Source organism: Rana temporaria, chromosome 7 (assembly GCF_905171775.1).
Source record: "Rana temporaria chromosome 7, aRanTem1.1, whole genome shotgun sequence".
NCBI lineage: Eukaryota > Metazoa > Chordata > Amphibia > Anura > Ranidae > Rana > Rana temporaria.
Window position 1 is genome coordinate 82,274,381 of NC_053495.1, and position 24,431 is coordinate 82,298,811.

Here is a 24,431-nt window from a genome sequence, read left to right on the forward strand (position 1 = left end):
GTGATTGATTTTTCTGTGTGATAAAAATCAAGACTATTGTTTTTCTGCTGTATGACCAGCAGTGTCTGCCCAGCACTAGGCTGTGCCAGACTTCATAGATAGGTTCCTGTGTGGTGAAGATAGACACCCCAAGTGGCCAGGGTTTAGTTTATGTTTAATTTTGTTTATGCTGTTTGGATGCTTGCACTTGTTTCCAGCAAGATGGAAGAATAAACCAAAATCTTTGTTTTCAACCGTCTTCGACTGCCTGTCTGTATAAATTCAGTGTGTAGTGAACCCATCCAAGGGGTCACACACCCTGCTACCGAGCTAACCCCTTACACATGGTGGAGTGCCGCGGGCAGTTAAAGTAAACCCAAAATGGAGGTGGAGTGCCGCGGGCAGTTAAAGTAAACCCAAAATGGAGGAGATACTGAAACAGCTAGCTATAGCAAATGCAAATCAACAGTAGACAAATGCAGGTTTGCAGCGGAGCATTGCAGCTCAACAGGCTTACGCAGCTCAACAGGTTCACCAAGAGAGCATTGCAGCTCAACAGGCTCACCAAGAGAGCATTGCAGCTCAACAACAGGCTCACCAAGAGCATTGCAGCTCAACAACAGGCTCACCAAGAGAGCCTTGCAGGCTTAGAACAGAGACACCAGCAGCAAATGGAGGCCATCGTGAAACAGCTTCAGAGACAGCAGACCGAGGCTGGGAGTCAGGCCAGTAACATACCGACTTTTCGGGTAAGACACTTATTACCAAAGATGAGTGCAGATGAGGACCCTGAGATGTTTCTGACCACGTTTGAGAGAGCAGCGGAAAGAGAGTTGGCCTAAAGAACAGTGGGCTGGACTAGTGGCCCCCCTATTATCTGTAGAAGCCCAAAAGGCATATTTTGATTTGGAGCTTGTAGACGCAAAAAACTATGATCGATTAAAAGAGGAAATATTGAAAGTTTTGGTGTAACCCTGGATGTCTGTGCTCAGCGGGTCCACAATTGGAGTTATCAGCAGAGGAAGCCACCACGGTCGCAGATGTATGTCCTCATCCATTTGGCTAGGAAATGGCTGTAGCCAGAAACTCTGTCCGGACCAAAAATTTTGGAGCGAGTAGTCATGGACAAATTTCTTGGGGCTCTTCCTAACACCCTGCAGAAATGGGTGAACCATGGTGGTCCGGAAACTGCAGACAAACTTGTAGACCTGGTCGAAAGGTATCTAACAGAGAATTTGTCCTCTTCCACCAGAGACGCACAGACTTTTCACCCCAAGACCAGACCCTCCCCACCTATAGGTAAGATGGATGGGGGTGGAGAGAGGTACCAAGGAGCAACTAGAGGAATTATCGGGACTACTGCTAATGTTTGGTGAGAGCGGCCTGGAAGACCCATCCCACAGGAGAGGACCAGAAGGTTGATTTGTTACCGTTGTCGGGAAGAGGGACATGTAGCAGCGGTTTGCCCAGCGGGTGATGAACCCATGCAGTGTGACTTTCTGACAGAGACGACAGTCCCTTTTTGCAATCACATGCACTGCAGTAAAGGGAAATGAGAAACCTTTATATAGAATGTGCTTAGATGGTAAAAATGTTGTGGTATTGTTGGATTCAGGTAGCCTGGTCACCTTAGTGAAAAGTGATCTAGTGGTGGGAAAAACCTTACATCCGAGGAAAATGGCTGTAGCTTGTGTACATAGGGACACTCGAATATCCGGTGACTACGGTTTCCTTTGAAACCTCGCTCGGTAACTTGTGTCACCAGGTCGGTTTGGTTCCCAAACTGCCACATGACACCATTGTGGGAAGGGATTTCCCGGAACTCTGGGACTGCCCAGATTCCCCAGTAGGTGGTTCTTCTGAGACTGAACCATCTACTCCAGAAACCTATAACTGTGAGGATTCTCCTGAGTTTCCATTCTCCGTATTAGCAAGGGAAACACCAGTCCCTAGGGAGGAGCCTGCTACCTCAGAAGAGGAACAGCGGCCGATAGGGGTTGATGACCTCGAGGTGCACAGAGAAAATTTTGTCACTGAGCAATTGAGGGATCCCACATTGCTAAGAGCCCGGGAGAATGTAGTGAAGATAGATGGGGAGTTGGTTAACCCTTCATTATTGAAAGGGACCTGTTATATCGAGTGTCACAGAGGATAGAGGACACCATTGAGCAACTGGTAGTGCCTAAACCGTACCGCAAGATGGTTTTGGAACTGGCCCATGGGCACATTCTTGGGGTACATTTGGGAGCAGAAAAAACCCAACAGGATCACCCAGAGGTTTTATTTGCCGGGGATCACTAAAGAAGTGGAATTGTACTGCTCTTCCTGTCCAGTGTGTCAGATTACTGCACCCATGCCACATTTCCGCAGTCCGTTGTTACCCCTGCCCATTATCGAGGTCCCTTTTGAGAGGATCGCCATGGACTTGGTTGGCCCCTTACTGAAGTCCACTAGAGGGCACCAGCACATCTTGGTAATAGACTATGCCACCCGGTACCCGGAAGCGATTTCTCTCCGAAACACCTCTGCTAAAACAATTGCCAAAGAGTTATTTCAGGTTTTCAGCCGTGTGGGTCTTCCTAAGGAAGTCCTAACTGACCAGGGCACCCAGTTTATGTCTAGGGTGACCAAAGAACTTTGTAAACTCCTGAAAGTGACCCAATTACGTACATCAGTATATCGCCCTCAAACAGACGGGTTAGTGGAAAGGTTTAATAAAACCTTAAAACAAATGTTGAGGAAGATGGTGGATAAAGACAGAAAGAATTGGGATTATCTGCTCCCTTATCTGATGTTTGCAATAAGAGAGGTTCCCCAATCATCCACAGGGTTCTCTCCGTTTGAGCTACTGTATGGGAGGCACCCCCGGGGCCTACTGGACATTGCCAGGGAAACATGGGAGAGTGAGAGTTCCCCTCATCGAAGTGTGATTGAACATGTGGCCCAAATGCAAGGTAGAATTGCCCAAGTGATGCCGATTGTGAAGGAACATTTAGCCCAAGCCTAATTGGCTCAACAAAGGATTTACAATCGTGGGGCCCAGGTCCGTTCCTTTGCACCTTGTCATAGGGTGTTGGTGCTGGTCCCCACGGTCGAAAGTAAATTCCTAGCCCTATGAAGTGTTGGAGAAAATGGGGGTGGTGAATTATAAAATTAGCCAACCGGGAAGACGAAAACCTGAGCAGCTCCATCACGTGAACTTGCTGAAACCATGGAAGGATAGAGAGTCCTTGGTCGCTAAGACTACCCGATTTTCTGCTCCATTTAACCTGGTTGTCCCTGAAGCTGGGATAGCGGAGAAGTTTTCAGACCTGCCAGGTTGGGTCTCCGGAGTTGAACATGACATTATCACCACACCAGGGGATAAGGTCAAGTTGAAGCCTTATAGAATTCCAGAAGCCCGGCGAGAGGCAATTCGCCAGGAAGTAAAAAATAAGCTTGAACTGGGGGTGATGGAGTTAAATAGTGATTGGTCCAGTCCCATTGTCTTAGTGTCCAAACCAGGTGGAAGTTGGCGGTTTAGTAATGACTTTCGCCACCTGAATCAAATCACTAAGTTTGACACCTATCCTATGCCCCGCATAGATGAACTGATTGATCGCCTAGGCACTGCCCGGTACATGACAACGTTGGACCTGACCAAGGGTTATTGGCAAATTCCTCTCTCGGAGTCGGCCAGGGAAAAAACAGCATTTGTAACCCCAGACGGATCTTTCCAATATCGGAGGATGCATTTTGGGTTACAAAATGCTCCCGCCACATTCCAACGCACCATGGATAAGACCCTTCGGCCTCATCGAGCCTATGCTGCTAAATACCTCGATGACGTTGTCATCCACAGTGAGGATTGGGAATCGCACTTGCCAAAAGTTCAGGCTGTGTTGGATTCCATCTGGAAAGCCGGGTTTACAGCCAATCCAAAAAAATTTACCCTTGGGCTAGAAGAGGCAAAGTATCTGGGTTATACCATTGGAAGAGGTCTAATCAAGCCCCAAATAAACAAAGTTGAGGCTATTCAGGATTGGCCCCGTCCCACCAACAAGAAACAGGTTCGTGCATTTTTGGGGATCGCGGGCTATTATTGCCGCTTTATCCCCCATTTTGCCTCACAGGCTGCTCCCCTGACCAATTTGACCAAAGGGAATGAGTCTGTAATGACCAAATGGACTCCCGAAGCAGAAACAGCTTTTCAGGCTTTAAAACAGGCCTTATGTAGTCAGACAGTTTTAAATTCGCCTGATTTTTTACGGGACTTTGTGGTTCAGACAGATGCGTCAAATGTGGGCTTAGGAGCTGTACTGTCTCAGATTATCAAGGGGAAGACCCTGTTATGTACCTCAGCCGAAAGTTGAAGGCCCATGAGGAGAATTATGCCACCATTGAGAAAGAATGTTTGGCGGTGAAATGGGCTTTGGATTCTCTCCAGTACTATCTCGTGGGTAGACAGTTTGAACTGGTGACGGATCATGCCCCATTGAAGTGAATGGCACAGAACAAAGAGACCAATAGTAGAATAAATAGGTAGTTCCTGGCCCTCCAGGAATTTAGTTTTGTGGTAACGCATCGCACCGGTGCTAAAATGGGGAATGTAGATGGATTGTCCCGAGTGCATGCCTGCCTGGCAACCTGTGTCCCAACCCTAGGGTTGAAACAAGAGGGGGGTATGCGACAGAAAGTCAGGTAAATCTGTGGGTGTTGTCACAGATGGGACATACATTTCTGCCTTGTTTAGACAATACACCAATTGTTATTAGGCGTCGCTGCAGAAGCAGTCAGAAAAGGTATAAGGGCGTTGGAAAAACTTCAGCTGTTCAGAATGAGGCAATTAAGACCTCTATAAGTAATCCAGAGGATTACCACTGTTTTGCTGCATCTTGAGGCTTTGTGAGTAAGGAGAGCAGTGTACTGAAAGTATTCTGAGGAGGTGAGAAGGTGATTGATTTTTCTTTGTGATAAAAATCAAGACCATTGTTTTTCTGTTGTATGACCAGCAGTGTCTGCCCAGCACTAGGCTGTGCCAGACTCCATACATAGGTTCCTGTGTGGTGAAGATAGACACCCCAAGTGGCCAGGGTTTATTTTAGGTTTGATTTTGTTTATGCTGTTTGGATGCTTGCACTTGTTTCCAGCAAGATGGAAGGATAAACCAAAATCTTTGTTTTCAACCGTCTTTGACTGCCTGTCTGTATAAATTCAGTGTGTAGTGAATCCATCCAAGGGGTCACACACCCCGCTACCGAGCTAACCCTATATATATATATATATATATATATATATATATATATATATATATATATATATATATATATATATATATATATATATATATATATATATATATATATATATATATATATATATATACTATTAGATGGAGTACTGTGTGTTTTTTTTTTTCAACCAGAAAGCAGACTAACTATGTAACTATTTAACTTCTACTATGCAGGAGACACTTATAGGTGTATTGCAACACTTTTTTTAGTATAGAACTACATTAATAGTTTAATACCGGATAAACCTGTCTTGGCTTCGCCTGTCAAAGTGGGCATACCCTCAGAAGGGGTCTACAGGGTCTGGTAACTGTAGAAATGGACCACAGCTCTGGACCTGTTTTGAACCCAGTGGCTAACTACATGCATTAGATCTGAGAAGATCGCGAGGAGCTCTCTGTTCCAACTCTGCTATCTCCCTGCTGAGCTATTGTGTTCAGACAAAGAAACTGCTCCACCGCCAGAAGACACTGGTTGTCTGCCGTTTTTTCAGCATGCCTGTTCGACAAGCCGGACAGGCTGCTTTACACATTGGCCAACTGTCAGCCGGTTTCTGTTAAACTGGCTGATAATGGCCATGTATACCAGCCATAAGGGTGAAGATGCCCATAATTTACAGGAGTCAATCAAAAAAATGGAAGTCTCACAAAGGGGGGGGGGGTGTTATAGGGGTTCTCCCCAATCACCTTAGAGTGGCTGTAAAGGTTTAGTGTAATATACCAAAAAATATAATATATAGCAGCTTACCAATCATTAGATGTGGCAGCATTTGGTTTTCTTTTTTAGGCTTTTAACCCCCCTTTTTGTTTTTACCTGGTGATCTGGCCAGTAACTCACCTACTGTATTAAAGTGCTCTCAATCTGGATGAATAAGCACAGAGAGCACATTTGGATAGCATCATTGTCAGTCTGGGTAGATTTTTAAATGCACTAGCCGATTTAGATACATTAATAAACTGAAGCCAACCTTTTTTTTTCCCCTTTTTCTATAAATGTTTTATATAAAAGCGAAAGTAAATGAAATGCAACGTCTAAAACATTTTGTGTTTCATTCTAGTATGACGAGTTGGTCCCAGCCTCACTTACTACAAAATATGGAGGTTTTTATATCAACACAGGAACATTACAGTTTCGACAAGCATCTGATTCTGAAAATGAGGATTTTCTTGAAAGCAAAAAGCAGACATCATCTAAAGTGAGAATATGTTTAAAGGTTTTATGAAGTATTCTTTTTAACCTACCTTATTTGCTAATTTGCCATTAAGTTGTTGACAAAACTGTACTTTTTTGCTTCAAGGTATCTCATTTTAAAGATGATGATCGGTCCATTAAAAAACGCAAGAGAAAAGATGATTTATCAGAAAAGGAAAAGCCATCACGAAAGTTGAAAGTCCAGAAACCTTTGGGGTATGTATGAATTTGCAATGGTATTATTAATGCCAACGTATAGGTAAGCCTTGCAGTTGGAATTTCTTGGCTAGCTTCTTTTGGCAAGTAGTTTGGGAAAATTCTATTTTCCTGTGTCTGCATTCATATTGACTTCTACAAGGTGCAGACAGCTCTGTAAACAAAAGTAAGCCATAAACTTAAATTTTTAAGAGATCTCAAATAATTTCCTCTCATAGTACCTGAAAATGCTGTATTTTACATTTTTCTCTGTCTGACACCTGTGTATATGAAGCTGCTCTAAGCAACTTAAAATTTAAAGGGGTTGTAAAAGTTCATGCTTTTTCACCTTAATGCATCCTATGCATTAAGGTGAAAAAACATCTGACATTTACCAGCCCCCCGGTTTACTTACCTGAGCCCTGGACAGTCCAGGCTTCTCGGCTCTTTATTGGATAGATTGAGAGCAGCGCAGCCATTGGCTCGCGCTGCTGTCAATCAAATCCAATGGCGTGGGGCCGAGTCATACAAGCGCGCCTGCAAGCTAACCCCCTCGGGAGAGAGCTTCCCAGAGGGGGTTAGCAATTGCGGGGAGGAGCCGAAACAGCCGCCGTGGGTCCCCAGAACTGGAGGATCAGGGCCACTCTGTGCAAAACAAACTGCACAGTGGAGATAAGTATATGTATGTTTTTAAACAAAAAAAATTGAAACTTTACAACCACTTTAAGAAACCTTCACTATATCCTTAAAGTAGATGTAAAACTTCACATATACCCAGTGAAGTGAACCGCCTCAGATGATGCACAGAGATGAAACAAATCTCCCTACATTCCTCTGCACATCTTGTTAGAGATTTCTTTATCATACATCACGGGACACAGAGTTGGGCTATTATTCCTTAATGGGTTATACACCATCTCTAGGTGAATGGACACTGGTAGACAAAGTCTTAGACAGGAAGTCTGCTCCTATAGAATAAATTAAAATGTGGAGCCGCGCTTAAGAACCACTAATTGGAAACATGTAGCAGTAGTAGAGATGTGGAGTAGGTGTGGTGTGTTGGATAGGTAAACCAAACAAAAATCTATGATAAGACTGCAGCCCCCCCAAAAATGTAATCCCCTAGAGGACACAGAAAGAAAATAGTAAAGGTGTGGGGGTGGTGGCGCTGTCTCTAGTGGAGGCTAAGAGTACCAGGGAGTTGGTACATGACTGACTGTTATCTGACCCCTAGAAAGCTAGTAGCTAGTGAGTCTGTGACGATAAAGTGCCTCAGTGTGCTGCTCATGTAAGAAGCAGTATAAATAAATGTATATTAGTGATAAAGTGAGATGACTGTGACTCACAGTCACAAGTGATACTATATAGTTACAAACGCATTATATGCATTGCATAAACAAGTGCAATACAAAATAGGAAGTGACCAAACGTTGAGTATATGAAACAATAATTAGTAGTATCCACCTATCAGCAATAATGCTATAGGTCAGGGCCGGCAAAGTATAAACGTATCCAAAAAATATTAAAAATAGACAATTGTTAAATAAGTAGTCCAGTGAGTACAAATAGGAGCAGTAGTCCATGCAAAATCAATCAAAAATTATTATTCGTGACCATGTGTTTTCCAAACAGGGTGAATAGTCAGAATATACAGTTGTGCAGCTTTACGCAGTGGGTCCGGTGCTCCCCCTCCTGGGTCCCCACTCACCAGAGGCACTCACCCCTACAGGGGTAAAGTGCATGTAACTAGATGGTGTCCAAACGGCTCAGCTCCTCGCCTGTCCATGTTCTCCAGATGGGTCCTCTAGTCCAGGTCTTCCTGGGTGTCCAAGGTCCTCCAGGGAAAAAAACTCTCATAGAGTAGTAGGTTCAAAGTAGCAGGGGTTTATTTTATTAGTAGTGCAGCCGCATATCTGGCTTCCACTCAAGGCAGGTTATACAAATATAACGGGGGTGATTAAAAATAAAAGTAAAATATAAAAGAAACTGGGACCAAGTTCCAATAATTGTTAAAAACAAAACAAAGTAAATACAAGTGGGCAGCTATCCAGTGATAGCAAGCCTCCCTGCACAGCACTCGAGCCGGTATCGGAAGTCAGCGCCAGCCTAGGAACGGCGTGCGTTCCACCGTATGATCAGCTGGTTGACCCGGAAGTGCGTGCGGGTGTGCGTGTATCCGCTTTACGCACGTTTCGTTCTATTACGTCTTCTGAAGCGGGTACACGCATACCGCTACTGATGATTTAAATAGCCGGCGTCATCATGGAAAGAACCCTCCCACTTAGCGGCGATAGCCAATATAGAAGCCCTCCCATACAGGAAGTACTTCAGTTTTTTTACCAGTGTCTGCAAGGTGGATGGGCACATTTGTTTGAGCTCTAAGTCTTTTGTTCCAAAACACTTCTTAAATCAAGGGATTGTAACGTGACCTTCAGATGATGAACACTGCGTAGTGGAATTTTGGACAGAACCCGCCATGATAAGTGAAGATTGGGCTCCTAGTTTCTAAGGTTGCCCTGTGCCTGAATGTGTAAGTGCAACCCCCTTATTGACAGCAGGGGGAGTTTGGGTAGGAGTAACTTTTTTTGTGGTCTTGGCTGGGTTCTTATGGATGGTCTGCACACAGGGGTTCGCTATTGCGCATGATGGCTCGCCATAACACATGTGTGTTTGCAAGCTGTGGGGGTCGGCCATGGTGCATGAAGCTTCGCCACACAGCCGCACATGTGCTGTAGCTCTAATGGCGCAAAAAAGTCTGCTTCATGCCCATACACGGCTGCGCATGTCGAGCATCCCAGAGCACAGCCATCTTATTTAAGCAGAGGATGGCTGACATATGGCACTTCCAAGGGACAGCTGTAGGACACAGAGCAAGCTCTGAACTATTCATTTTCAGCAGTTCATTCCTCTTTACCCGGGTCACGTGAGTCACCAGGTGTTGGTTGGCAGGCTAAGGTGCTTGGTAAAATAACCTTAGGTGTTCATACTAGAAATTGCAAAATACATTTGCATCTAAACAAACAAAAAATGTCCTTCTGTGCAACAATGTATAGAAAGACGTGATAAATACGTCCCAACAAATTGAAAATGATCGAAGTCCATAAACATCCAACAATGGAAATCTTGTGACTGTGATATCTTCCAATAATATGTGATCCTTAACCAAAACTAGCAAATCGACACCCAAAGTGAATGGATATATAGTCTGTTTACCAGAAAGTTTTGACTTCTTTACTCAAAAAGAAAGTCAAACAGCGCTTGTGCAGGATAGTGCCTGCTCCCTTGAGATTAGACTGGAGACTGGCCGGCTATTTAAAAAGAATGGAGGACATCCATAAGCATAACAACGTTCATTAAAAGTGAAATATAAAAAGTTTTTGGCCAATTGGCTTCTTAAATTTAAAAGTGCCTATCCCGGCACTGGGGCTGCTGACTTGTGGTGGTGTGTGTGTGGCAATTTCGCGTTCACCTCCGTAGATGGCGTGCGTTCCACCGGCTCCAAACGACAACCAGAGGGGACCGGAAGTGGGGTAGAGTAGCGTGACCTGTACTTCCTCGACGTACATTTTGTTATCACGTCTTCAGTGTGGCGTGTGTATGGCAATCTCGCGTCCACCTCCGGTACCTGGTCATGCTATTCTACGCCACTTTTTTGGCGTTTGGAGCCAGTGGAACGCATACCATCCACGGAGGTGGACGCGAGATTGCCATACACACGCCACTCGTTATGACAAGCCAGCAGCCCCAGTGGAGCATGCCAGCCATAGGCAGTCTCTTCCTTAAATAAGAACTTAACTTGTCCAGTGCAGTCTCTTCCTTAAACAAGAACTTAACTTGTCCAGTGGATAATGCACAGGGCCTTAAGGACCCTATTGACAAGAAACCAAAGTCACTTTTAGGGGGTTCCTTTTCTTTGGCCGGTTCAGCTATTAAGCCAGCTGTCTCAGCAATAGGAGTCTGCCAGTCCCTAAGGGATCAGGTCAGACAGCCTGACAGGCCCAACCAAAAGGGGGATCCTGCTAAAAATAAGGTGGCTATACCTCGAGCACTGTGTTTTGCTGTAGATGCCTTGTAGGACTCGATACAGCAAATTTAGTGTCTGGCTCGCCTGTCTGTACACATGTGCAAACTTGTGTGGCTTAAGAACTGGTCAGCTGAGCTTCCCTGTAAGAAGTTTTTGGCAGGGTTTCCCTTCCATGGGGAATGCTTGTTTGGTGATGATTTGGACAAATATATCCAAAAGATTTCCAGAGGAAAAAGCTCTCTACTTCATGTGCAGCAAAAACCTAAGGGACCACTTCCTCAGGTTTCTCAGCACCAAGGCAGTTCCTCCACCAACAGGGCCCCTGCTTTAGAAACCCTGGGTCCAAAACTCTACTAAGCCTGGCACCAAGCCCTCATTTTGAGTGAAGGACGCCCCCACTCTATTGGGTGGGGGGGAAGGCTGCTTCACTTTGCGAACATTTGGAGAACAGGGGTTCAGGACGGGTGGGTTACCTCGCCTTTATTTTCCACGGTTACAAGCTGGAATTGTGTTGGTTTCCTCCTCAGAGGTTTCTAAGATCCAGCGTTCCTTTGGATCCTCCAAAAATAAATGTAATGGTTCAGGCACTAGATCATCAGCACTACACTAGTATCTGAAAGGGGCGCAGGGTTTTATTCGAACCTGTTCATGGTTTAAAAACCCAAATGGGGGTACAAGGTCCATTTTGGATCCATGATCCCTGAACCAGTATCTATTAATCCAGCCCTTTCGGATGGAGTCAGTGCGCTCGGTGGTAGCCTTGCTTAAGATGGGGAAACTTTCTAGCCTCCATCGATATCAACGTCGCGTATTTACAGGTTCAACAACAAGCTACATCATGTAATATATATATAATCCGCGCTAAGGTAAGGAATAAAGACTGCTGCCTCTCTATAGTGCCTCAATAAAGAGACCTGAAAATAGGAAGTGTTATAGAAAGAGTGTGACGCTGCCTGTTCTTAATAGATGGAGGGCAAAGTGAGATGAGAGTGGATTCATAGGGGCATGTTAACCTTGTCGGGTATCCTATAGTAGGACCAGTCCCAATGGTTGGTGGACTACCTATAATGATGGCCGTCACAGGATATATATTCCCTGTATTGAGGATACCCTATTGATAGTGAAAAAGTGATAAGGGAGTGTCTATACCATAACCACCAACCTAGGTGAGGTATAAATTGCAGTATCCAAAAACAATAGTGTAATACAGCTCGGTGTAGCAATGTAGTACAAATCTTAGCCAAATGTCAGGATCCTGTGCAGGCTAGGAATCCTAACGTGCTTCAAAATGTGAATTAAAGCTTCCTATTTCCAAAATGGAAGCCTGGGTGAATAATAATGGATTAATTGAAGTGTCTGACTGATGCACAGTGCAATAAAAAATAAAATACTAAAATGACTCGTACCAAAAAATATCCAAATGACACTGATGGTAACTAGACATACATGCATACGACCACACTTCAATCCTGTGTGGGCATTTGGGCGGGATAGATAAATTGAATCCCAATATTCATCAAAGGTAATGAGAATATGTCAGGCCTATATTCTATAAGCCCTGACAGACAGGAACTGATGGTCATTAGTAGCAATATACAACGTTGCAGACCATAACAGATCCGCTAGTGCCAGTCCAGATACAAGATATAAAGAGTCATAAAAATAAGATAAAGATGCAGTGAAGTGATTCGGTGCTGTTCCTCAAATCCTGTAAAATGGTGCTCCCCTCGTATATATCCCCATTCACCAGATGTAGCTACCCTTATGGGGTGAGAAGCGGGTGTTGATGGGATAGTTAAACCTTTCTCTTGGTCAGCTCCCGGCCAATGGCGATGCTCCGTATGGATGATGGGGAGTGTGACCCCTCACGGCGTATTTTAGTCTTGTTGCTCAAAAAAAGGAGAATATCCACATGGTGTAGTACGTAAACAATAGGGGTGTATTTATTAAATAAAAACAATTTGCAAAAAGTACAGAAATATATAAAAAAATGATAATAAATAAAAAAAATGTAAGTTTGGTCCCTGATCAAATCAAAGGTGGGTCCTGGACTAATAAAATAAGTAGCAGCCGTCCAAGGCTGGCTAGGATGCGTGGGGCTGTATGTCAGCGTTCCTCCACCACAATCCTCTCTGACGGCTAGGACGTAGGCTTGCTTACGTGCGTGCGTGCAAGATGGTCAACAAGCTACATCAGTTTGTGTCCCGAACAAGGGATCATCCCCTGGCAATCGGAGCAGCTGCTCTAGTAGTTCCATGGAGCCAGTTCTCCTTGGTTTATGTGGTTTATGCTCCCCCCCCCCCATTGATCCCACCCCTTCCACATTTGCTGTGAAGGATTCAGGAAGAGGGGGTTCCAGTCATACTGGCAGCAACGGCCTGGCCCAGAAGGTTCTGGTTCCCAGAGATCGTGAGATTGGCAATAGACGGGCCATGGGCGCTTCAGCTCTGCCCCAATCTACTGTCTCAAGGTCTTCTATTCCAATCCACTTTAGTCTCTAAATTTGACAGCATGGATAATGAAGCCAGGGGGTTGAAGGATCGTGTCATCTCGGGACAGGTGGTATCTACCCTAGTGAATACCAGGAAAGTGCTCACTAGGAAGATCTATTATAAGGTCTGGAAGACTTAAATTGTTTGGTGTGAAGCCAGAAAATGGCATCCTTGGAAATATGTGTTTGGGAGAACTCTTCCTTCTACAGTCAGCTGTGGAAATCGGATTGCTTTGAGTACAATTAGGGGTCAGATTTCGGCTATGTCAATATTCTTTCAAAGGCCTTTAGCCTCCCATTCACTAGTCTGAACCTTTATGCAGGGTGAAACTATTAGGTCACCTATGTGTCCTTGGGACTTGAATCTGGTGCTGTCTGTGTTACAGAAACAGCCATTTGAGCCCATCAGGGACATTCAATTAGTCCTGTTGTCACGCAAGTTAGCCTTCCTGATGGCCATCAACTTAGCTAGAATGGTGTAGTAATTGGTGGCCCTTTCATGTAGGGAACCATACTTGATAGGCCTGGAGGTTTTTTATTCCGCATGGATTTTTTTTTGTTTTTGTTCCTGTGATCTTCGATCAACTGCCGACTGGGCGACAGGCTGGATCCCAGATCCTTGTAGTCCCCCCAGTTTCGGACATTGAGCATGTGCCAACCACAGTTACACACTGGGTTGTCCTCTTCATGCCGGTCGCTCTACGGGTGGCCGGTGAGCTATACACTCCGGGGCTTGCATAGGGACCGGTCTACGAGGCCGAGTCACAGTAGCCTGGCCGACAGTCACCTCACTCACCATGCGGAAGAGGGTCTGTCTGGGATGCTTCCAGCACAGTCCTCAAGAAGGGTAAGTATAATCCCCTGCTTCGGCAGGAAGACCGTGCTGGGCATTCCTGAAGAGGTGAGTAAGAGTTTCTATCCTTCCCTCCTCCCCTCCCTTCCTCCCTAGGCTCGCTGAGCTAGCTGCTGGGGCGGGGGTTCATCTGGTGAGGGCTTCACCTGGGAACTGTGGATATACGTCCGCTAAAACATTGTTATAAGCTGCTTAAAGAGATTTTGCTTACCTGTATGTCCTGCTCCATGCTGTCGGCGACCATTTTGGCTGTGATTCATGCTGTATTGCTCTATCTGCACTGGCGGCCGCGCTGTATTCGGCCTCTATATTCCGCTTGGCGGCCATGTTTTTTGTGATCCTGCTGTGTTTACTTTCTATTGCACTGGCGGCCATGTTCTTGTGGCCGTGCTGTATTTGGCCTCTGTCTTCCGCTTGGCGGTCATGTTTTTTGTGATCCTGTTGTGGCTGTGATCCAGGAGGTGTATTTTCTACTCTGCCTACACCCAGTGGTCATGCGCTTTTGTTCCATGGCATTAGTTGGTCTCAGTGACCTGTTTTTCACTGAGATCCGTGCACTGGCTATGGTTGGCGGCCATGTTTTTGTACCCTCACTGTGTGGGCTTCTAGCTGCCGCTCGGCGGCCATGTTCTTGTGGCCCGCGATCATTAATGGGCCTCTAGTGACCACTTGGTGGCCATTTTGCCATCTATCAGACAGCACTTAAATGGTGCAGACTGACAGACACACGCTGCTGAAGGGTCAGACTGCATATCTGACAAGGAAGCAGCTCTACTAAAGTGGCGGACGGCAGCACACTACTGTTCCAGGGTGGTGAGTCCTCTGAGTGGGAACCTCTCGTCTCTGCTGCAGCCTGGAGGGGTGGTTACTGTGCCTTACCTTGAAGTCCCTGTGTCAGGCATGTGGGTGAGCATGGCGTCAGAAGCCGACGCTTTTTCCCCTGTAACACCTGAGCTTGCAATTGATGCCCCTGCACCCGATGTATCGGTGGACGCTATGTCGGTAATCCTAGATGCCTTTGTTGCCAAGGCGGAAGCAGCGTGTGGGAAAACAGGGGGGGCCAAAAAGTGCCCCCGCCATCTTCTGGGGGCAACTCCGATGCGGAGCCGGGTCCAGCTACAGCTTGTTGCCCGGGCTCTGATGTATCGGAGAATGCGGAGCGAGACCGGCCGGTCAGTGAGGAAGACTCCGGATCTGGGTCAGCACGCGATAGTGCTCTGGTAAGTGACCTTATCACCCCAGTGCGAGATACTCTAAAATTAGAAGGGTCTGCAGAAGCAGTTGAAGCGCCGGTCCCTAAGGTGACCCTCACTGCTAAGGTGTTTCCTTGTGTGTCTTTATATAGACAAACTTTTATACAAGGAGTCGGACAAACCACAGTGAGGCTTCCCCGAACGAGGTAGCCCTAGCTGACCAACTGGTACAGGGCCTATAATTAGTTTGCAAATCAGCCTTGGACACGATTCCTCTGCTGACCAGGGCTTCAAGCCATGCAATGATGTTACGCTGTCTACTTTGGTTAAAGAATTGGTCTGCGGACCAATCTTCCAAGAAGGCCCTGATGGATTTGCCCTTTAAGGCCGACAGACTTTTTGGAGCTTCCCTGGATGACATAATTAAAGATGCCACAGGAGGGGGCATGGCCAAGATGGCGACCTAGACGGACGTGTGCTAGAGGAGCTCCGCTCAACAAGACCCGTTTACCCGTTATTCCAGGGATCCACCACTACCTTTTACCCTGACTGAAGCTGGAGGCACTCGGGTATGCGTAAGGGCAAGGCCGGCTCTGGACGGAAAGGAGGCTCCACGACTAAAGCAAGTCCCCAGCCGAGACTGCCGCTGACTCCTGTAGGCCGCGCGCACATGGCATCCCAGACGGCGCCTCCCCCGGCAAATGCATCGGAGGAAGACCGCTTCCAGGCGCTCATGCTGGCGATACAAGGCTGCCAGACCACCCTCACGGGTAAGATTGACACCCTGCAGCTGGACCTCGGGCTCCTGCGGAGGGACCTGGATGGCATACGGGAGCGGCTGGGGGAGGCGGAGCGGCGGGTCGGGGATTCGGAGGACTCCATCCGCGATCACCGTGCCTCCATACATACTCTCCAGGTGAGAGTGAAGGCCCTAGAGTCGCGGGCAGAAGACAGCGAGAACCGCAGCAGGAGAAATAATCTCCGTGTGGTGGGTCTCCCGGAGGGGGCGGAGGGCCAAGACCTGACGGCATTCACTGAAACCCTGCTCAGGAATTTGCTGCCACAGGCCCAATTTTCCCCGCACTTCGTGGCTGAGAGGGCCCACAGGATGCCACCGGGCCGCGCCGTGCCTGGGGCCCCCCCGCGCACCTTTATTTTCCGTCTGCTCAACTTCCGCGACAGGGATCTGGCGCTGAGAGAGGCCAGGAGAGTGGGGGAACTCCGCTTCGAAAACACGCGGCTGATGATGTTCCCGGACTACTCCTTGGACACCCAGAGGCTTCGCAGGACATTCGACCATGTCAAGGTGCTGCTCCGTGCTAAAGGCCTGAAATATAGTATGCTGTTCCCGGCTCGCTTGAGGGTCATTGACGGCGAGTCCACTCGCTACTTTACTTCGCCGGAAGAAGCTTCTCACTGGCTGGACACCCTGCCCCGGCATCGGTAACTCTGTTGTTTCGGCTGTGGTCCCCATCCTGCTCCCTTCCCCCTCTCATTTTGTTTTTCCCCTTAAAAGTGGCTGCACATGAACGTTGCTCTCTTGGCTACCTGCCACGTGGAATGGGGGACAGAGCTGTGCCTCTATGGCGTGCTTGGCCAGAGGCCCCCGCCATTTCCTCCCCCCCTGTCTTATTGCCTGTTCCCTCGCATGACCCTCCATGGGTAACACACATGGCACTGTTGGTGCTGGCCTGCTGGACCTCAGGTTTGTTGGAGGTGCATTAGAGGATGGGGGACTCGGGGCAGCTCGGGAGTGGGTACTGTTGGGGGTGGGGGGGCTCGGTGGGGCTCTTCCGAGTTGGTGCTGACCGGGACTGGGGTTGTAACGTTATAATGTTTAAGAATGTGCCCCTAGTGTAGATTAGGAGAACCGTTTTGTGCCTTTAATTTTTTATGTTTTACATTCATTTAAGATGATCATATTTCAGTCACTATGCTATGGGTGGATCCAATGTTATCCAGTGCTCTGTATGGGTCTGGGAGCGGTATCCTCTTCCGAGGCTGCTGCTGAGCCGGGTGTTTGCTCTTCTGGTACCTCTGGATTGGTCGCCTTGCCAGTTGCTCCCATAGGAGACCTTCCTACTGTTTGATGGGGTTGGTTTGGGGTGTATGCACTCCGGTCTTTTTTCCGGACGTGCGGGGTGGGGGGGAGGGGAGGTTTGGTTATGTTTTCATGTTTTTTTCTTTATTATTTGATGTTTTTATGAGTTGCCAATTCGTTTGTCAGACTAATACATGCAGTAATATGCCTTGGGTGCCTAGCTCGGCCTCCACGGGCGCTTAGGCTGGGCGCCCAATGCTCTTGAGGTGACGGTTTATGTGTGGTCGGGGGGGTACCCTTTCCCATGCTGGCTCCGCTGTTATTATCCCAGCTACTTCAATGGCTCCCATTAGGCTAGTCTCATGGAATGTCCGCGGGCTAAATGACAAAATAAAGAGGTCGTTGGTTATGGCCTACCTCAAGAAATACTCTCCCCATATATGCCTCCTGCAGGAGACTCACCTGACGGGAAGGAAGATTCTAGGCTTGAGAAAGCAATGGGTGGGTCACTCATACCACGCCACCTACTCCAACTATGCCAGGGGGGTTAGCGTATTGATCCACAAGTCCTTGTCCTACTCCCTGCTAGACGTTAAGACTGACCCTGAGGGTAAATACGTGCTCCTGCATGCTGTGGTGGACACGGTTGAAATGCTAATTCTGGGTATCTATATACCGCCACCGGCTACAATGTCCTTCCTGAAATCCCTGATTCCTATATTGGCCACGTATCCTACGGATAATATCATCATTGCAGGGGATTTCAACATGGCCCCAAACCCATCCATGGATAGGCTGTCCTCTGACGTTACCGTTGACTCTCCCCTGCGGCGATGGGCCTCCTTGTACGGTTTTACAGATGTTTGGCGTTGGAAGTTCCCAGATGTTAAAGCCTACACTTGCCACTCCACCTCCTACAGAGCTATGTCTAGGATAGATCTAGTATATGCCAGTGGGGGAATGCTCTCGAGGGTCAGGGAGGTGCAGATACTCCCCAGAGGTATCTCGGACCACTCGCCCGTGCTCCTAACAATACAGACCCTAACGCCCCCATCGGAGAGACTGTGGCGACTTTCTCGCTACTGGATCTCGGATGAGAGAGTGGCGGCGGAGATCCCCAGACGCATCTCTGAGTTTTGGGGTGACAATGAGGAATCCATGACGGAGGGCAACAGGTGGGATGCATTCAAAGCATTTACACGGGGGTGTTATCAGACTGTTATCTCTCGGGAGCGCAGGGCCGCCACTATCTGTTTGGAGGAAGCTGAGGCTAAAGCCCAAGATTTAGAGGCCCAATATGTAGCGACCCAAAACCCAGTCACATACGTGGACATGCAGGCAGCCTATCGGGAAGCTATGCTTCTTAGGGTGGCCAAGGCGGGGAAGAGACAGTTGGCCCAAACGCAGCGCATCTTTGAGCAGGGGGAGAAGACGGGGCGCCTCTTGGCCTGGTTGGCTAGGGAGCAGCAACCCGTTGCTGCCATAGCTAGGATTCAAAATATTAACGGACTGGTTGAGGTAGACCCTGTGGCCATCAATGCATGCTTTGCTTCCTACTACGAGGCGCTATATTCGTCCAGGGTTGATTACACGGGAGAGGAGCTGGACTCCTTTCTGGGGCAACTGACCTTTCCGAGCCTTTCGGATGAGGCCCGTACCCACCTGGACAGTGGAATAACCCTTGAGGAGGTGCAGCAGGCTTTGGGGGAGTTGCAGGCGGGAAAAACACCTTGGGTGGATGGCCTTCCCCCAGAATTTTATAAGGAGCACGGAGAGTTGCTGGCCCCAAGGCTTCATGCTATGGTGGTTGCGTCTCTCAAAGATGGCAGTCTCCCTCCTTCTATGGCGGAGGCCGTTATCGTAGTGATCCCCAAGCCGGGCAAGGACCCCGAGTTGTGTGCCTCATACAGGCCTATCTCGCTTTTGAATGCGGATGCTAAAATCCTCACTAAGGTTCTGGCCAGACGTCTTAATTCGGTTATTTTGACGTTGGTGCATGAGGATCAGACCGGCTTCATGCCTGGAAAGGGCACGGATATAAACCTCCGTAGGTTGTACACGGTTTTGGGTGCTCAAGGGGCCCTGGCCGAGTCCGACGTTGTGGCCTCCCTAGATGCGGAAAAAGCTTTCGACTCAGAGTGGCCATACCTGTGGGAGGTCCTGCGTCGGTTCGGCTTTGGTCCCAGGTTTGTATCATGGGTGCAGGCCCTCTATAGGGCGCCCACTGCTAGAGTCCGTACCGGGTCGGTTCTCTCCCAACCATTTCGCCTAAATAGGGGTACAAGGCAGGGTTGCCCCCTATCCCCCGGCCTTTTTGCTCTGGCTATTGAGCCTATGGCGATCCTCCTTCGCTCCTCCCCGGCGGTGCGCGGTATTCCTGTGGGCCCGATCCAGGAAAAAATATCTCTGTACGCGGACGATACATTGTTGTATTTAAGAGACCCCGCTGTCTCTCTTGGAGCGGCCCTCGCGCTTATCGACACCTTTGGCAGGTTTTCCGGCGTTCGCATTAACTGGGGGAAGTCGGTCGTTTTCGCCCTAATGTCTTCGGAAGCGGCGGTCACGGCGGGCACCCCTTTGAGACAGGTATTGCAATTCAGGTATTTGGGGGTGGAGATCCACAGGGACCTAAGACAGTTTATCCCCCTCAACTTGACCCCGGTCCTGTCCCTCCTGACTCAGAGGTGCGCTGCTTGGAAGACACTACCCCTTACCCCGGTTGGGAGGGTCAATTTGGTCAAGATGACTGTCTTGCCGAAGTTTTTGTATATTTTTAGACAGACCCCCGTCCCTATTCCCAACACATTTTTCAAGAAACTGGATGCCCTGATCACTTCCTTCATTTGGAATGGAGGCACTCCTAGAATAGCCAGGTCCACCCTGCAGTTGCCGGTCACTCTTGGCGGTCTGGCTTTGCCATGCTTCCAGAAGTACTATTGGGCGGCGGTCCTTGTCACACTCAGGTGGTGGCTTTCGGAGGAACCGGCCAACCCGGCTGCTACTCTGGAGGCTGCGCTTCTGGGATCCTACTCTGAACTCCGCAATCTGATTTATAGGGGACCTAGGTCCAGTCCGTCTGTCACATCTTCTATGAAGACTACCCTGCGGGTATGGGAGGTAGTTAGGACCAAGGTTCAGGGCCCAGGTCGCTATTCTCCGCGTACTCCGCTATGGGGGAACCCGCGACTAGTACATTTCCACACCATTCCTGACCCGGCCCTATGGGCTCGCTTTGAGGTAAAGACGCTAGCGGACATAGCCCCGTCGGGTAGGCTACTCACCTTTGATGAATTGAAGCAGAGGAAGGGACTCACGAATCCGATGTTCTTTAGGTTTCTTCAGCTGCGTCATGCTTTTAAATCGCAATTTCCTGACCTGGTGGTGCTGGAGACTACAGGGGTGGAACGCTTGCTGAGGGCGGAGGACGAGACTAAACCCTTGTCCGCCTTGTACTCGCTATTGATAGGCCTGGACACCTCTAAGGTCTCTCAGCTATACTCGGTGTGGCAGGGGGACATTCCAACACTGGCTGATGACGACTGGGAAGAGGGGATACAACAGTATCTTACCCTGGTGGTGTCTGCCAGGGATAGATTTATCCAACTGAAATTCTTGCACAGGGCTTATAACTCCCCCCAGCGCCTGGCTAAAATATACACGCAGCGGAGCCCCACCTGCCCACGATGTGGTGAACAGGAGGGATCCTTTTTCCATGTGGTCTGGTCATGTCCCGCAATGAAAACCTATTGGCAGGGGGTGGTGAGTGTGATTCAATCTGTTAGTAAGATAAGTGTACCCTGTGAACCCCTGCCACTGCTCTTAGGTATAGTTGATACACTGCCGGGCACCCAGTCAAAGAAATTGTTCATCTTCTTCGCTGCTTTCTATGCCAGGAAAGCAATTCTCTTAAAGTGGAGGGAGGCCCCTCCCCCTTCGGTGCAGCAGTGGAGGGCATTGATCAATGCGGCCCTTCCTCTGTATAAACTCACATATATGGGTCGCAACTGCCCCGGGAAGTTCGAAAAGGTATGGGCGGCCTGGGTAAAGGCAGAAAAGTTGCAGCTAGACTAGCTGAAAGGCATCCCGGGATGGCCTGGTCACCCCTTTCCTCCCCTTCTTTTCCCCTATGTTCTTGGGTCTTGGGGCTGGATGCACTGGGAGCCACGTGGGGTCACATGGGGGCAAGAGCCACGAAGATCCTTGGATCCGGTAATAGAGGCCTCTCTCCCCCCCCCACCTCCACCCCACCCCATCCCTCTTTTCCCCTGAATACACGACTCATGGTACAGTGGTGGAGGTCTTCCCCCTTTTGCCCTGTTAGGGAAACTTATATCCGTCTCAAGTGTAGAATGAGTGGTATTGCTATTGTCCCCAACATGTGTGTCTCTGTATGGGGGGGGGTCTCGGGGGTTACTTGGGGTATACAAGTGTTGACGTATTTATTGAAATCCAAGCTCTGCACTCCGTCTCCCTCCTTCTCAATTTTTTATCTCCATTTGTGTACCCTTTTCTTTTCTTGGCAATTTGGACACAGGGAGTATGCGCTCATACATGGACGTTCACCTTATGTGTTGTTTTAACTTGCTTTCGGGTTTCTAAACTGCATTTACTGCTGATCTATGTATAACCAATGTCTGGCAACTGTATATTTACTCTGTTTATACATCAATAAAAATCTTTTTGTTAAAAAAAAAAAAGATGCCACAGGAGGTAAGAGCACGCTGCGCCCACAATCCAAAAAGGGGAAGAAGCAACGCCGTAGGCAAGGGCCCTTCTTCACCATGCATAAGCATTTTTTTTCATCCGCCCAGATAAGACCTCAGGCCAATAAAAGCGCCTGCTCAGGGACAGAGACATCCCTGGTTTTCGCAAAACCCAACAAGCCTGCAAACAAAGCTACGTCCGCATGAAGGTTTACCCCCACCCATCTCTCGGGTGGGGGGGGACGTCTTCGCGAATTCGCGACCCGGTAGACATCTCAGGTCCCCAACCGGTGGGTTTGCGAAGTAGTCTTCAGGGTACAAGATAGAATTCTATTTTGCCCATCAAACACATTTTTTTCCCTTCAGCTACAGCCGACTCATCGGGAAGCCCTACTTGGGGCAGTTCAAGACCTGCTGAAACGCGGGGTGGTTATTCCTGTCCCAGTACAGGAACGGTTTTGGGGGTTTTACTCAAATCTGTTCATAGTACCAAAGAAGGAGGGCTTTCCTCCAATCCTGGACCTCATAGCCCTCAATTGCTTTGTGAAGGTGCAAATATTCCAGATGGAATCGGTTCGCTCCAGCTGGGGGACTTCCTGGCATCCTTGGACATCAGGGACGCCTATTTGCATGTCCACATATGCACCAAGCATCAGAGATATCCGCGTTTTGCGGTCGGGGAAGATCACCATCAATTTGCGGCTCTCCCCTTTGGCCTGGCATCATCACCAAGTGTGTTCACCAAAGTGCTTGCCCCAATTCTGGCCCTACTAAGACAGCGTGGCATGGTGGCCTCCTTTGAGGCGGTACCATAGGTGCAATCTCACACACGAGTGTTACAGAAGGAAATTTTGTCCAGATGGGACAAGTGCCCATTATCCCGGAATTGTCAAATCCAGTTGAGCCACCTGGTCAGGACCTCCCTAGTTTGGTGGCTGACCTCACCGGCACATCTGTCCGGGAAGTCGTTCCTTTCTTTTCACTGGTTAGTCATCATGTCCTGGAACTTCGGGCGATCAGGCTGTGCCTCTCCACGTGGTCTCAGAGGCTACAGGGGCGTCTAGTCAGGATCCAGTCGGACAGCGCCACGACAGTGGCATATGTCAACCATCAAGGAACAAGAAGCTTGGCTGCAGTGTTGGGACGCTCACACCCTAAGGTGGGCAGAAAGGAGCGTACCGGCCCTGTCAGCCGTATACATTCCGGGCGTGGAAAACTGGCAGGCGGACTACCTGAGTCGCCAGATGCTGGACCAAGGAGAATGGTCTCTGCTCCCGGATGTGTTTTAGCTCCTTTGCCTAGGATGAGGCACGCCAGACGTAGATCTCCTGGCGTCTCGACTCAATCGGAAGGTTTTGAGGTATAATGGCCAGGTCAAGAGACCCATTGGCAGACACGACAGATGTTCGTGGCACTGTGGAGTCAGTATCAGCTAATCTATGCCTTCCCTCCTCTAAAGCTCTTTCCTCATCTGCTTCGCAGAGTGGAGACCAGAGGGGATTCCAATGATCCTAATTGCTCTGGATTGGCCTCTGTGTCCTTGGTACGCCGACCTAGTGCGTCTAGTAGCAGACATCCCTTGGCGTCTACCGCTAGGAAAGGACCTGCTGTCTCGACGCCCCATACGCCACCCTGTTTTACAGTCACTGGCTTTAACGGCAGGGCTATTGAGAGCCAGGTGCTAAGAGACCGGGGCCTGTCAGACTCGGTGATCTCTACCATGAGGAATGCTCGGGAATCGTCCTCCAGGAAGATTTACCATTGCACTTGGAAGACCTACATATCCATTTGTGAGGAAATTAAGTGACATCCGTGTGCTTATTTGATTCCCAGAGTCCTGCTGTTCTTACAGCGTGGGGCGGACCAAAAATTTGCTTTAAGTACAATTAGGGGGCAGATATCTGCCCTGGCTGTCTTTTTTTTTTTTTTCCAACGACCCCTGGCGGCTCACTCTCTAGTGAGAACGTTTGTACAGGGGGTTCGGCATGCGGTCCCTCCGGTCCGTCCGTCCACTACCTCCGTGGGGATTTGAATAGCAGACGTCCCTTGGCGTCTACCGCTACGAGAGGGCCTGCTGTCGCAAGGCCCCATACGTCATCCTGCCTTACAGTCAATGGCTTTAACAGCATGGCCTCTAGGTGTCTCAGAAACCACCGTTTGAGAACATTAGGGAAGTTCTCTTGTTGACACTTTCTCAGAAAGTGGTCCTTTTGGTGGCTGCTATGTCAGTTAAAATGGGTTCTGAGCTGGCAGGCTTGTCATGAAAGGCTCCCTATCTGATCTTCCACAAGGATAAGATGGTGCCTTCTTTTCTTCCTAAGGTCATTTTGACCTTCCATCTCAAGGAAGACATCGTACTGCCATCCTTGTGTCCTCATCCGTCGAATCCTAAGGAGGCGACGTGGCATTCCTTGGACGATGTCCGAGCTCAGAGAGTATTCTTGTCTGTTACTGCTCTGTTCCGGAGTTCAGACTCACTGTTTCGGTGACT

General features: G+C 48.5%; 1 protein-coding gene across 8 annotated transcripts in view; it reads left to right on the forward strand.

The window, feature by feature from the left end:
• Window positions 1-24,431, forward strand: part of UBN2 (ubinuclein 2) — a 1,075,602-nt gene that overhangs the window by 420,720 nt on the left and 630,451 nt on the right. For all 8 annotated transcript variants that reach the window (XM_040360987.1, XM_040360994.1, XM_040360990.1 and 5 more), the window contains 2 exons: window positions 6,307-6,444; window positions 6,547-6,656. In XM_040360987.1, coding sequence (XP_040216921.1) covers window positions 6,307-6,444; window positions 6,547-6,656 — 248 coding nt within the window. The remainder of the gene's footprint in view (window positions 1-6,306; window positions 6,445-6,546; window positions 6,657-24,431) is intronic.